Here is a 15307-nt window from a genome sequence, read left to right as displayed (position 1 = left end):
TGTGCACCTTCAGTAATCACAAATGGGAAATGAAAAATTGTGTATGCAATGTTATGAAATAAAACCTGTCAAGAATAGAAAAATTACTAAGAAATATGAAAAGGTGCTTCCAGAAGGTGGCCTTGAAAATTGTTTTTAAACTTCATCTTTCAATTTCTCTCAGAAAACAGCAGTTCCTTGAGGACATCAGAGTTATAACCATGATTGGGTACATGTTGCTGTCTTGAAGGCTGAACCACCTCCTGTCTTGAGGTCATACCACCTTCTTTCTGAGTCATACTGGTGGTCTCTAGGGAAGTTCAACCCAAGACCTGGACAGGTTTGACATCTTCTTCAATCTACAGTCCAGGGCAGGATTACAACCCACAGCAGCATAGTAGCACTGTGTGAGTTACGAGTCTAAAATCGGTAACTGCAGAGTCTGGCACCAAATGCTCCTCTTGTACCTTCTCTTGCATGTGTGGGAGATTGTCTAGGCAGCAATGTTCCCTCTATCTCTCTCATTTTTCATTACTCTCCCAGAAGGAGTTTCAGTGGTTTTCTAATCCTGCTTCCAGTTTGCAGAGGTGATATTCCCATGATGCTTCCAGCTGATTCACAGCAATCAGGAGAAACCTAAAGACTGGAACTGAGTGTTCATTTGAGCCCAGTAGAGTCTGTGGGGAAAGTGAACAGGTGAAAATCTCACAGTACCTCATGATGCCTCTTGCAAAAAAGGAATCTTGGCAAGGTGATGACTCCTGCCTACTCCCATAATATGCCTAGAGGAGCAAAACCACTGGCTTAGAAACTCTCTCCTTTTTTTTCTTGTCATTTGAAAAGATTTAGTGAATTTGATCATTAGAGTTCCAAGGAGGTTGGTCAGAGCCAAGCAAACCAGGTTATGCTTAACCAGGTTATTGTTATGACAATATACAGTATTTTAGCCAGGTCTTGCCAGCAGTGACTTACCAGCAGTGACTTACTGTTTTATCTGTAGCCATAGGACCGACATCCTAAAATGTGACTAAAATTGCCAGAAATTGTCACATATGTAAAAGTTAAGTTATGGTTAATCGTTAAATGACATCTTCTATTTGAGGCATGTGTTACACAGACACAGAATATCTTTGGTAGAGATTCTCTACCTCAAAATAAGGTAATTGTGGTGGGTTTTTTTTTTCTCCCAGTAAATCAGGGTGGTGGAATTAAGAATATTTTAAAAGTCTACTCACAGAAGCGGGCAGCTAGACAGCCACAATACCCTTTTTAAACTACTCTGGGTCTCATTCTGCCACCCAAGCAGCCTATGATTTATTCCACCTTCCACAGTGGAAGTTTCTGTGTTGGCCTTATGCTGAGCTCTGAGTTTCCATCCCATCTCCCAGAAGAGCATGCAGGAGGCTGCCAGAGTCATACAACTCTTGCACACAGGCAGGGGGATTCATGCTTGATTTTTCAGTAGGGCACTGTCAGAGGATACTTTTAGAAAGAGAGAAAATTGGATTTGCAAGCTTTCTGGTCTGATCAGCTCTGGAAATCCAGAGACCTAGCATTTATCAGAAGCAAATTACAAAATATTTAAACTCCACTTATCATTATTTAGGGGGTTGTAACATTTTGAAATGCCTCTAAACAAGCAGTATTTGACTGCCACACAGACAGATGGTTTTGCAAAGAGCACTTTCAGAATAAAATGCCTCACCTTTTATTTATATAAACCAGTGTACAATAATTATACTTAAAAATAAAGATATTGACATATATAACAAAATGGCATGGCACTTTTTTGAATGTTGAATTCTTTGAGTGGTGCTGTCCTCATATTTAAATCTCTGAGAAGTTTAACATGACAGCAGGCCAGCTGGCAGCTTTGACAGCAGTGGTAAGAAGGCATCCAGAAACGTTCTCAGTGGGGATGTATAGCAATGTGACTAGCAAATTACATTGCCATGGATTTTGGTTTCGTGGAAAGGAGAAAAAGGCAAAAATATAAACTCTGATCCTTTTGAGTCACAGTCATGGTCACCTGGGTCCTTGCTACCTTACCTGAGAGGAATATCTGCAGGGAACCTCTGTGAAGTTTGCAATTTTGAAACTAACAGTTCCAATTTAGATATGTATAACTACACATTGCTTTGTTTTCAAATAAAATAAAAATACCCACTACCACAGGAACAGAACTTGTCTTAAACAAATTATTTTAATATTAATTTGTTTTTATTATGATGAGAATATCTGCCATTGGCAGAAAGATGATAGTAAAAATAATTAATTTAGCTTTTATAAATGGCTTTTTGCTCCTAATTTTTTTAAATATATTTTATGACTTGGCCAATGGAACATACAAAAACATGAACGTAAGTACGAAATTCTTAAGAAAACATTACCTTAAATAATGCAAAGGTAGTTTACAAAGCTGCTAATGATGTCTTCCAGACAGAGGAGTCTAAATCTGTTACCCTCTAAAGCTTTGGCCCATCAGCTCAAACCCTGTAGGATCATAGAATCATAGAATTGGCTGGGTTGGAAGGGACCTCAGAGATCATCATGTCCGACCCTTGATCCACTACTGCAGCAGTTACATAGAATCTAGACCATGGCACTGAGTGCCACATCCAGTCTCTTTTTAAATATCTCCAGGGATGGAGAATCCACTACTTCCCGGGGCAGCCCATTCCAATGCCTGATCACCCTCTCCGTAAAGAAATTCTTTCTAATATCCAACCTAAACTTCCCCTGGCACAACTTAAGACCATGCCCTCTTGTCTTGCTGAGAGTTTCCTGGGAAAAGAGACCAACCCCCCTCTGGCTACACCCTCCTTTCAGGGAGTTGTAGAGAGTGATGAGGTCTCCTCTGAGCCTCCTCTTCTCCAGGCTGAACAGCCTCAGCTCCCTCAGCCTCTCCTCATAGGATCTGTGCTTCAGTCCTTTCACCATCCTAGTTGCCCTCCTTTGGACCTGCTCCAGGACCTCAATCTCCTTCCTAAACTGAGGGGCCCAGAACTGGACGCAGTACTCGAGGTGTGGCCTCACCAGTGCTGAGTACAGGGGCAAAGGATTGCAAGGGATTGCAAGGATCAAATTGCCAGCCAGTGTCCATGACTGGCAAACATGTTTCATTTTGTTTGCCTGTGAAAGGATGCTACCTTCTGCAATAATCACAAGACAAGCATCTTCATAGGTCTTCATAAACAACTTTGTGTTTTCGTTTTTCATGTTTGCTTATTTGGAAAAAGCATCTGGAAAAGCTCTGAATGATGTATGGGGAAGCAGAGCAAAGCTGCTGCTTCATACTTTAAGAGTTAAGTCCTGAGGAGATGAAAATAGAAAGCTTGATTGCTGGTTGTCTCATCAGCCCTTGTGAAAAGCAACTGACAGTGTTCATGTGTAGAAGAGCAGAGGAAATTGGAAATCCATTACATTTCTCCTGATATTTCAGTCAGAGGAGTATATGTGTCTGCAGTTCAGAAGATACAGAGAGGATAAGATGCTGAAGCCACGATTCAGAAATGCCCATTGGCACACATTAGCAGCATAGTAAACTGGTTAGGAAAATAAAAAAATAAAGGTTGGTTTCTTCAAACTCATTCTGGATTAGTGGGAAATAGGACTTCTAAATTTAGATGAGGTATCTCTGCTTCATCTCTGTATGTTTGATTTTTGTTTGTTATTGGATGCTGAAATTTGGATTTGACATCATGAATGTCAGCCACGAGACTAGGACATGGACCAAGAATACCTTGCTGAATACCAGTGACTATTTTGATTTTCATGAACACCACAAAAGTGTAATGACAACAGCTGATTCTTTCTCTCCTAGGAGCAGAGTGATTTCTGGTTCGACACCCACACACTTGTCCTTCCCTCACTGTTTCTATCTTCACGCTTTAAACTCCCTCACAGATCTTCAGATCACCTGTTTCACAAGATACTTGGTATATTTCAAGGCCAGAAAGTCACACAAAGCCTACAATGGACACTCACTAGAAAGGCAGTTTGGGTGCTGGGTCTTTGTCCATCTCCAGAAATCTGCAGTAAAGACACACAGAAAGATGTTTTTTGCAAAAAGTGCTACATATAGTTCTAGTTGCTACTCAACTTTCAAGAAAGAAAGCAGATGGAAAGCACTCATTTCTGACAACAAACAAAATGTTTGTATGTGCTGCCTTTTTAAAATGAAATTTCATTTTTCCTTAGAATCAGCTATTGGTCTTGTGATTCTTTCACTGTACACTGTCATCTGTACTTCAGTGTTGTGCTGTTGCCCAGCATAAGAAATGCTATTTTTTTTAACATGGCCTTCTGGAATATGACCTATTTAATTATACTGTACTATGGATGCACAGTTCTCAGATTTTTTTCTTTTTTCCTTTTTTTGAAAATATACACACACAGTAAAAAGGCATATAGGCGGTGCAGCCAGCCTGAAGCCACCAGGATGGCAGAGATCCCCCAAGAGACCACAGGAAGCCTTTTTTGCTTCCTTTGCTTTGTTAAAAGTAGATCAGAGCTCCTAGATGAACTGCAACATGTATGAACTTTTCTCCTCTGATTCCAGTCCTTTTCTTCCTGTTTCAACTGCACAAAAAACTTGGCAGTCAGATTTAAGAATTTGAGGAAGCTGAAGAGAACAAAATTCAGTTGGAGCCAGAAACAGACAAAGAAACCTTAGGTGACAATCTGTGCTTCAATTTAGGGAAACTTTTCCATCAGCTGCCCTCAGAAAACTTGGAATTCAAATTCTCTTGCCTTTGCAGAATTGCTCTGCTTTGACTTCAGAGTGAAAGTGGCATTTTTCCAAGAAAAAATTACAGGGGAGGGGAAAAAAAATCATGTCTAATGTTTGGCTGGTAGGAATTTGAGCAGTAGAGAAACCAGCTCCTTTCTAGAAAGTCTTGTGAAAATTGGCCCGATTTACTGATCTTTCCCACTCACTCATGTTTCTGCTTGAGTCTACATTTTGCAAGCCATAAACACTATGACAAACAGTGAAGTAATAATGTAATTAGGACTCAATTACTTATGCTGTAAGTAACCTCTTGCTTTTCCCCCACATAGAAATAAATAAATATTCTGCCTTTTTCTCCCCTCTGGTGCTTGTTTATGGCTTGAATTATGTGACATCCAGAAAGTTCATTCTTCTGGTTTAACCTTTGTAGGGTTGTCTGGACTGTGGTCTACCAGGAGGCAGTCAGGGAACACGGTACATTTCATTAGCTTTCTTTAGCAGATAGACAAGTGAAGAATAGTGGGATGTGGCAAGGATGAGCCATGGTTTCTTTTGCTCCCCAAAACTCAAGGCAGTCTAGGTGGGCGAGGAGCAAGAATAGATAAATTTTGGCTTTTGATCTCTGTACACTCCTGTGGTAATTCAAGAGCAGCTGCCAGGCTAAGGCTGTGACACATGGTTGTCATTAGGGCTATATTGATACGAGGGCAGGACCTGAGTAAGCCTCATCACTGGCTGTGGTAAGAATTGGCCCAGCGGCCAATTCTTCATCCTGGCAGAGAGAATCACTTTCGGATACCACCTCATGCCCACCCTTGTTCCACAGTGGGATTCTTCAGCCATCACTGTCTCCTGCCTATGACCTCCTCACTGAGCCTTCCCCTTCTCTGCTGTCATACCACATGAGGTGCAACATGCATACACATGTAGCTCATGTTGCCTGGCTATATAAAAGTATGGGTCATTGGTTTGCAAGCTCAGAAATTCTGGGCACTTCTACTGTAAGGCTTTGGTCAAGGGAGAAAAAAAAGGATAAATCCTTGAAGGTGCCTTGTAGTGCCATCCTAAAGGCTAGCTACCCAGATCCCCAGGACCAGGTTGAAAGGAACCATAGACTGGCTAGGATTGGAAGGCACCTTAAAGATCATCTAGTTCCAACCCTCCTGCATGGGCAAGGACACCTTCAGCTAGACCAGGTTGCTCAAGGGCCCATCCAGCCTGGCCTTGAACACTTCCAGGGAGGGGGCAGCCTGTTCCAGTGTCTCACCACCCTCAAATTAAAGAATTTCTCCCTAATGTCTAATGTAAGTCTCCCCTCTTCAGGTTTTCAAGGAATCTGTTGATCGCTCAGTTAATGGGCTGCCAGGTGTCTCATGTTATAAATAATTTCCTCTAATAGAGGCTTGATTAATGTGTTCCATTTGTGAAGCATCCAGTATATGGGCTCCTGTGTTTTCATACATACCTGAAATTCTTTTCTAGGTGCCTACAGCACAGATGAAGCAGTTAATATGAACATCAGCCAAACCATGCAACTGTTAAGTCATGGTGGCTGGGGACCAAAGACTAGCACATGCCTGATGCATAACCATTTTACAACTATCTGAGTAGGACTGTGACAGTACTTGCTACTTCAAATCCTGACTATTTTCCATTGTGGAGTCCCAGGCACATCTGTGCTGAGTGTCTCCTAAATGCCATCAGCTGATATGCTGGTGACACCAAATTGTGTGGTGTGTTCAGCATACTGGAGGGAAGGGAGTCCATCCAGAAGGACCCTGAGAGGCTTGAGATGTTGGCCCATACCAACATCATGAAGTTTAATAAGACCAAGTGCAAGGTTCTGTACCTGGGTTGGGGCAAGCCCAAGCACAAATACAGGCTGGGTTGAGAATGAATTGAGAACAGCTCTGAGGAAAAGGATGTGGAGGTGCTAATGGGAAGTTCAACAATGTGCATGTGTAGCCCAGGAAGCCAACCATATCCTGCATCAAAAGAAGTATGGCCAGCAGGTCAAGGGAGGTGATTCTTTCCTTCTGCTCTGTGGTGAGATACTAGAACAGATTGCCCAGGGAAATTGTGGACATCCCCTCCCTGGAAGTGTTGAAGACCAGGCTGGATGGGGCTTTGAGCAACCTGGTCCTGTGGGAAATGTCCCTTCCCATGGAAGGAGGGGTTGGAACTAGATGGAACTTAAGATCCCTTCCAACTCAAACTATTCTATGATTCTATGATTTTTTCTTTTGGGCTCTTCGATCCTCGAAGCACTTCATCTGAATGCTTTTCACAGTGGTAGTGTTGCTTATTTGATTCTGAGTAAATATAGTGAGAACTGAGGTGCCAGAATAATCTATTTCTCTCATGACATGTCTACCATGTTAAAATTAATCAACAGTCAACTTGTATTTGCACTTAAATTAAACTGTAATATCGTTGCTCTCAGCGGACCTTAATAAGAATTGGAGAATGACACTAAATCAATGGACTTCTTGTTAAAAGAAATAAACTAAAACTCAGATGCTAAGCCAAATGGACTTTGTTCAAACTTGATAAAATAGACTTTCCATGAAATGGCATTGTGGAGAAAGTGTTTTATCCTCATTTTAAAAAAAGTCTCTTACATGAATAAACAGAGAAATAAAATATAAAAGCATTGTTTGTTAAAAGAAAATCATGATACAACTAATTGCATGCAGTGTGAGAATAGCATGTGGTTTTCCTTTTAGTTTTCTAAAGTTTACTGACCATTCTTATTCTGTTATCTTCAAACACAGTGCAGATCTCAATTTCTGTATGATTTGAGTTACCTTTCTAGCTCTAAGATCCATGCATGCTGACATCTCTTCTGCAAAACACCCAGCATCCTGGCTCAGCTTCCTTTTCATCAGTATTGGTTTTTTTCAGTTTCTGCTCCTTACAGGACAGCCTGAATAAGGCAGAATCTCTTCAGTCATAAAGACATCACACCAGAAGCCATGCCCATAAACCCTTTCCAGAGGGACAAGGATAAATCCTCATCATTCTAGATGAGCTATTGAGGGCTCAGCATGAAATCAGTTGGACTGCTCATTACCAGACTCCATCACTGTGCTTTCCTCTTTGCCTCTCTGCCTGAATTTTAGAAATACCTTTAGATTCCCCCTTATTCACTTGCTTCTGAGGGTGCTGGCCTGCCTTTGGCTGGTTGCTTTTTCAAACCAAGCTTTCTGTCTTCGTATAATAAGTGGGATTTTTGCCTCTTTTCAGTGATGGCTGGGCAGACAGAGATGAAGTCATTGAAGGTTATGAGCCTGAAGCCAACGGAGGCATCACTATCAAACTGCAGTCTCCAGAGGTCTTGGCATTTGATGACTACTATCTGAAGCTTCGTCTGGACACCAACACCCGCAACCCCTGGTTTCCTGAGTTCTGGCAGCACAGATTTCAGTGCCGTATCCCGGGACACCCCTTAGAGAATCCCAACTTCCAGAAAAACTGCACTGGTAATGTGTCGACTCTTTACCTGTTTGACTCTCTGCTCTGTCAAGAATTTATCTCTGGGTTGTTTGTTTGTTTTGCTTGCTTTTTTTTTTTCTTTTTTTTATTATTTTTATTCAGTTCTGGTTTGTGGGGGGTTTTTTGTTTGTTATTCGAATGTATAATCCACCAGAGAGAAATGTCAGCCTCAAATTGTACAGGTATAAATCACAGCTCAGGCAAGAGTATGCCTGGCACTGGTTCCAGAGCTTTCTCTCAATTTAATTCTGCTCTGTTATAGAGCAACTCGCTCCCTTTTCAGGTTTTGGGGCTATACTGAGACTGACAAGAGTGTCCAAATTTGTAATATGGCTTGTGAAAAATAAGTAACAACAACAAAATAAGTAACACTTTAAGAAAAATAGGAATAAATTCAAACTTGTTTCTCAAAACCAGCTTTTCTGACAAATGATTCAGAAAATGCATAGAGGAAAGTATTATGGCAGAAAAAAAATTAAGGAAAATTGATGAGTTTTAAAACTGGCCAGTCATCTGCTTCAGCCTTTCTTTACTTCACTATTGAAACATTTTTAATCTGTTTCCACTATATAGTACTCAGATAAAAGGCACGCTGTCCTGCAAGTAGAAGGAACTCTCAACTCATAGCAAGACAATAGCATCTGAACACAGGAAGGTTTTCTCTTCCACTGTAGAATATGTGAAAATAAACTGAATAATTTTATTAAGATCAAATTTATTAGTAAATTGAGTAAGAGATAATAACTTTTCTGCACAATACTTGCTTGATACCTTTTTTGCAAATATTTTGTTTGTAAATATTTAATTTCTAGTCAAAATATATCGAAACATATATTTTGATAGTTAGGAAGTTGTTCCATTGGTAACCAAACCACTGATGCCTGGCTTCCCATGGATTTGTGTCCTATTTTTTATGTCTCCATATTCTCTCTCCTGTAGCAGTAATCTCATTTGATCTTCATGTGCTCCCTGAGATGAATTGCCAGAGTGTTTCTAGTTCTTTCCTTCTCCATCAGTAACAAGTTTTAATGACACCTTCCACATGAATTTTTGTTTCTCTCCAGTTCTCTTATTATCAGCTGAGACTGACTCAAAACTGCCCTTATGTACTAGCAGACAGAATGGCCTATCTGGGTGCCTAGGAGATAATGGCAAGAAAGATGGGCTAAATAAATATTTAGGTTATAGTGTTATTTTTCCCTCAAAGGAGTATTTAGATTTGGACTCTACCAAAATGTTGATTTATGGTATATATATTTAACTGGCTTTGAGACTGCTTCAGCTCAGCCAAAGTAATTAACATAGGCCAATGAGAGCAGAATTTACAAAGGGGATGCTGGATGATGGATGCACAGTAAAAGTGCATAGCTTTCTTTCTTAAGAAAAGAAGCTTAGAATTGCATTGTTTTGAACATTCCATTCATATAAATAAATGTCATGGTGATATTCTGCAAAAAGGTCTTGTTTCTCAGGAAATCTGAACAGCTGTTGTAAACACTGGTATTTTGGTATACAGACTTTGGTCTGCTACAAACCTGAAAACTTTAGTCTGAACCAGCATAGCCATTCTTCATCTGCTACATTAAAGGCAAATACCAGGTGACAAGTTTAAAACTGCCAAGATGGGCTCCTTCTGACCAGAATGTGTATGAGGTTTCAGAAAGTTGTTGCTGTAGACTCTAAAATTGTACTTGAGCCAAAAATAAATCAAACAAACCCATGAAAGGAGACAAGTTTTATGAAAAAGCAACTGAACACCCCAAACTGGCCCAGGACATCCAAGGGATAAAGACACTGGACACTAAAAAGTGTGCTGCAGAGGTACTTTTACATGCCTGCCCTGGTGGTCTGTGCTTCTCAAGGTCTCAGGTATTAGAGACAGGAACAGCCATGTTCTGACAATACCAGTGAAACACACAAAAAAATTGTCTACATTGTTAGGTTCTGAGAGTTGATAGTCACAATTCATGCAATCAAACGTCCTTCCCTCCTAAAAGCTGAAAGGCTTTCCATAAAACCTCAAAATATTCAATACTTTTTGGCTTTGCTGAAAAGCAGTAGACTCTTAAATCTGGTGATGAACCAGTGATAACCCTCAGGTTTATCACACACAACTAATTATGTTTCTGAATGTCTCAAATCAGCAAAGGAAACACCACAAGGTAACTATTCCCAGTAATGGCATACATAAAGAGTCATGAGACTTACATGTCCCCATTGAGTCAGGGAAAACAAAATATCATATTTATTTTTCTTTAGCTGTACTGAGCTAACTGTCTGGCATCACCAGAACATTCTGCACATGTTTCTTTTGCTGACCTTAGTACAGGTTTAAGAGAGTAATTTCAAATACTCACAGCTTCAAAGCTTGCTGGTGGAGCCTTTCTCTCCAAGGTCTAGTATGACATTGCTAAGAAACTGCCCTTACCTCTCACAGATTTGGTGACAGACCTTTTCACAAACTCTCTGTAAGAAAAGGAGTTTGAATTGCCTCATCCCTCGTTGACAAAGTATATCCATGCACAAATTTGAAGGAGAGTATCCGTGCTGCTCAATAAATAATGAGCACTAATATTTGAAATCCATTAAAACTGCCAGTAGGTGATGTTCTGACTTCTTTGTGGTACTACAAGTTCAAGTACTACTTCTACTACTGCATCACCTTAGGAAAACTGTCAATAGTCAATAATGGTATCAAGCTCCTTAACTGCATTATAACTAAAAGCTTTCATTCTTACTGCATGGTATTCCATAAATATTCCTCTAACAAGGTTCATAGGGCCATGAAAATGCAAAAAGCTGAGGTCCCTGTGGTCCCAGGAGTCCATGTACATTATTAGTATGGATTATGACTATCTGTGGATTCTTATCTGCTTTGTATTCCAGAGGTGCACTGGAAGTCCTTAGTGAGAACTTTTGTATAGGCAGAAATCAATTCAAAGGCAGTAGTCTGCCTAAGTTCATCTTCCATTTGTAGAGAGTTAACATTTCAGGAAATTATCTAATGAAAAAGAAAACTAAGGACAAATATATTTGTGATATTTAGGGGAGCATAAGTATATTTTTATTTACCCAGCAGTGGGTTGCCTATGAGCAGCCAGAAACAAAACAGAAAAAACCCAAAAAAGCAGTTTTATTTTCCAACTACCCTATGAAAATTAAGATTCAGAGTACTTAGACTTATCAATTTTGAAAAGAAGATTAATTACAAAGTTTGTATTTGAGAATCTCCAATTACTGCCTGCCCAGTGTAATTTGCTCATATACAGCCTAATCACTTTACTGACTGATTTATTCAAAATTGCCACTGGAATCTTAAGTTCAATTTTTAGCATTCATGGATAGGCAAGGACTTCTGCTCAAGCAATTACAGCTGCTGCATTTCCAATTTCTCACACTCTTACTGTTGAGTCAGCGCTATCTTGGAATTAAAGGCTCTCTACAAAGCAAGGGAAAGCCTGTTCCTAGAAATCCCCCTTCTCTGATGACAGGAATTACAGCTTGAATTACCTCATTCAGTCCCTGAGAAGACTGCTGTTGTCCTTCAGGAATGCTCATATTACTCTGAGCTCTGAGGGTACGTGAGTATTTTGGGGGAAAAATGTCAATCTTATCTAAGTGCTAATGGAAGGAAGCAAGTCCAGGTCTGTTCTATTCTGTGAAGTCTGTGGGTTGCCTAACACTTGGCAATAATTTCAGAATATCTTATCTGGAAGTACTAGGACTATATGGTGGTAGGGTAGTAATATGAATTGTTGCGAAGAAAAGATAACCAGCAAGCATTTTACCCTGACTGCTTTTTTGGATCATCCCTTCTTGCAAAAAAATTAAACAACTTTTTCCATCTGGGTGTCAGCCAAACAAGTTGCAGCTATTTTTGACTCATTCTTTGCTGATGTTGTAGCCAAATGCCTCCATAAAAGAATGCTTCTCTCCTTCTCTGTTTTCATTTCCCTTTCTCTCTCTCCCCTTCTTTGTCTTTCTGCGATGGGAGATATTTTTCCTCAGCATAACAGAATTCAAGTCTAGAAATATGCATTGGATTTGACTGGGGTGGAGTTAACTTACCCCATAGTAGCTCTCATAGTGCTGTGCATTGTATTGTTAGCTAGAAAGGTGTTGGTAAGCCAGACACACACACTCCCCACTCCCACCCCACAGGGAAGTAGTCTGGAAGTGGGCAAGAGGTTAGGAGAGGACACAGCCAGGACAGCTGGCCCAAGCTGACCACAGTTCCTCTACCATATGATGTTATGCGTAGCAATAAAATCTAAGTGAAGGGAAAAGGAGAGGGAGAATTCATTATTGAGGCATTTATTTTCCAAAGCAACAGCTGCATCCTAAGGCTCTGCTTCCCAGGAAGTGGCTGGACAGACATTGCCTGCTGGTGGAGGCAGAGAATAAATCTTTTTGTTCTCCTTTGCTTCCATGCATATGCTTTGCTACTCTCTGTGAAACTGCATTTATCTTGACCTATGAGTTTTACATTTTATTTTCTTTCCCCTGTCCTGCTGAGGAGGGGAAGTGAGAGCAGGTTGGTGAGCACCTGCCAGCAAGCCATGGTCAACCCAACAGAATAGAAAAGAGATATTTGTATATGACCCTTTTCCTTTATTTTCCTTGATAGGAAGGCCAAATCCACTTCCAATACAGAGTTGTTCTTAAACTCTCTGAGTCACTGAGGTACTTTCAGTTTTTTCAGTGTACCAGCTACATTTTTTGGGAAACAAAGCATGGACCCCTGGCTTATCATGAGATTCAGAGCTTCATGCCTTTCAGATGAAAAGTCAGAAGAGAGAAGAACATTTGAACACTAACAGAAAAAAAGCTGTTTCTGAATTTGAGATGCCAAGAAGCTACCTAACTCAGGATTGACCTGACACTAAGTTGTCCTACCACACAACTTCAGGCATTGCCCCAGACAGCAGTGACAACTTGTCTCAGTGCATCAGCCGACTCAGCCTTTCCTGCATTTTAAACATCATATGGAAATTGTATGCTGACAGCAAACTTAGGTGATAAACTGTATATCAGGCAACAGAGTTCAGCTGCCCTTCCAACAGTTCTGTGGGCTGTTTTCTGCTCCCTGATCTGATAGAATCACCCTGAACAGATGCATTTTTCTCCCCACAAAACTACAGTGACAAATATTTCTCTGTTGGACTTGGTGAGCCCACAGAGACCAGAATTAAATGTGTGTCACATTCATGCAGAAATGGTGTAGAGCTCAGTGCAGAGCAAACATTTGTATGGAGATCTAACTGCTCTTTTACAGAATGCCTTGTTCAACTCCTGGCAGATATTACAAGGGCTGTTGTTTATGTAAACCAGGTGTGAGAGTACTCCTCTGCACCACAAGAGACAGTTATGAAATTGGTTATGGAACTGATGCAAACATCAGATTATTCTCACAGCAGTTGATCTGCAGGGACAACAAAATGCATTGGCAGGCAATCAGCACAAAACATTTTTCAACAGAGCGAAGAGGAAAAAAGTGGGCAATTCATGATTCATTCATCAATTCGATTGATCTTTGAGGAAAAGGATTATTTGTAAGTGAACCTATTTGTGGCAGACAAGAGCAAGAAACATAGAATTGTTTTGCTCCAAAGGAGGTTTTGTTCCAGATTTCCCTGTAGGATGCTTACTCATGCATTGGTCATGCTGTAAGTATTCCTTTATCTGCTAATTCCTGTCTGGGTCCAAGAGAACTACAAACAAACAATCAATCTGAGTGCAGCTAGAGTCACAGATTCACAGAGTCACTCAGTCTGGAAGGAATTCATGTCAAGACTCATGTCCAACCCCCTGCTCAAAGCAAGGTAAGGTATGAGTTCGAACCAGGTTGCTCAGGGCTTTACTCATTTTGGCCCTGAAAAACTTCAAGGATGAAGGTGGCACAACAACCTGTTCCAATGCTTTAATAAGAAGTTTTGTGTTATACTCAGTCTTAACCTTTCTTTTTTCAACTCATGCCCATTGTCTGTTATCCTCCCACCATGAAGAACCTGTCTCTCTTCTCTCCATAAGCTCTCCCATGGGTATAAGGGGGTGCTGCAAGGTTTGTCCACATTCCTCTTTTATCTAGGCTGAACAAGCCTGAGTCCTTCAGCCTGTCCTCAAAGGGATCATCTTGATGGTCTTCTGCTGAATGAGCTTCAGGTTAACAGTGTCTGTCTGTGCTGGGGGTTCACTGTATGCAGACTGCAGATGCACTCTGATGTGTGCAAAGTAAAGGGCAGTGGAAGTGGGGAGGTAATCCCATGCTGCAGTCACTGGTCCTGCTATCAATACTGCACAGGATGCTTCTTGCCTTTGCTCCTGCCAAGAATCTGTACAGTCACCATATTGTGTCAAATTTGGTCCTAAGAAGTTTGGGGTTTTTTGCCATCTTCTTTCTGCATCAGTAGACTCACTGAGAAAGATGACATAAATTTTCATCACAGCTAAGTAGTTCTGAATGTCCGTCATAAATCTTCATAGCATCTCAAATCATGGGCAGAAAATAATAATGATAGCAAAAGAAATATCCTGTAAGAAAGGCTAAATACTCCAGAAAAGGCATTTATGCTTTGGTATGAATAATGCAGAGTCACACTTCCCCAGACAAAAGCTGCAGGGAATATAGATTATTCTGTCATTGTAAAGACCTTGAATCATTCCCTTTGCTTGTAATAGCCAAGTCTGTAAGAGATGTAGATCAAGGTGAAGATGTTTAGATATCAGAGACCTCACAGCAACACATGCAAAGAGCAGTGCAGTGTTACATGAACACACCAGTTCAAGTACAGGAGTAGTATAGTTACATTTGGGGGACGTCATACCCCACCTACTAAATCAAATCATTTTGCAGTGTTTCTGGAGCCATCTTGACTTGTTTGCCTCTAGTTAAAATTTCTCTGAAAATAATCCTTAAGTGTTTGCCACCATTACTACCCAACTGATCACCATTTCATGAGTACCTTGAATGAACCTGTTAGGATTAACTAGTCTGAAAGAACTCCAGTTGCTACACCTTTTAGGCAAGGCTTTTTACAGCAGAAAAGGCAGGGAGGGCTGTAGTCTCATTTTATTTCCCACACAAAGTTATAGGCAGGCAGC

The 15307-nt window shown here is 40.6% G+C and overlaps 1 protein-coding gene across 3 annotated transcripts in view; it reads left to right on the top strand.

Annotated features, from left to right (window-relative positions):
- GRM1 (glutamate metabotropic receptor 1) overlaps positions 1-15307 on the top strand; it is a 177277-nt gene that overhangs the window by 104531 nt on the left and 57439 nt on the right. For all 3 annotated transcript variants that reach the window (XM_030447171.1, XM_030447173.1, XM_030447172.1), the window contains exon 3: positions 7958-8193. In XM_030447171.1, the coding sequence (XP_030303031.1) occupies positions 7958-8193 (236 nt within the window). The remainder of the gene's footprint in view (positions 1-7957; positions 8194-15307) is intronic.

The sequence above is a fragment of the Calypte anna genome, chromosome 3, assembly GCF_003957555.1.
Source record: "Calypte anna isolate BGI_N300 chromosome 3, bCalAnn1_v1.p, whole genome shotgun sequence".
NCBI lineage: Eukaryota > Metazoa > Chordata > Aves > Apodiformes > Trochilidae > Calypte > Calypte anna.
Note: the sequence above shows the minus strand (reverse complement) of the source record. Positions and strands in the feature narration are given on the sequence as shown.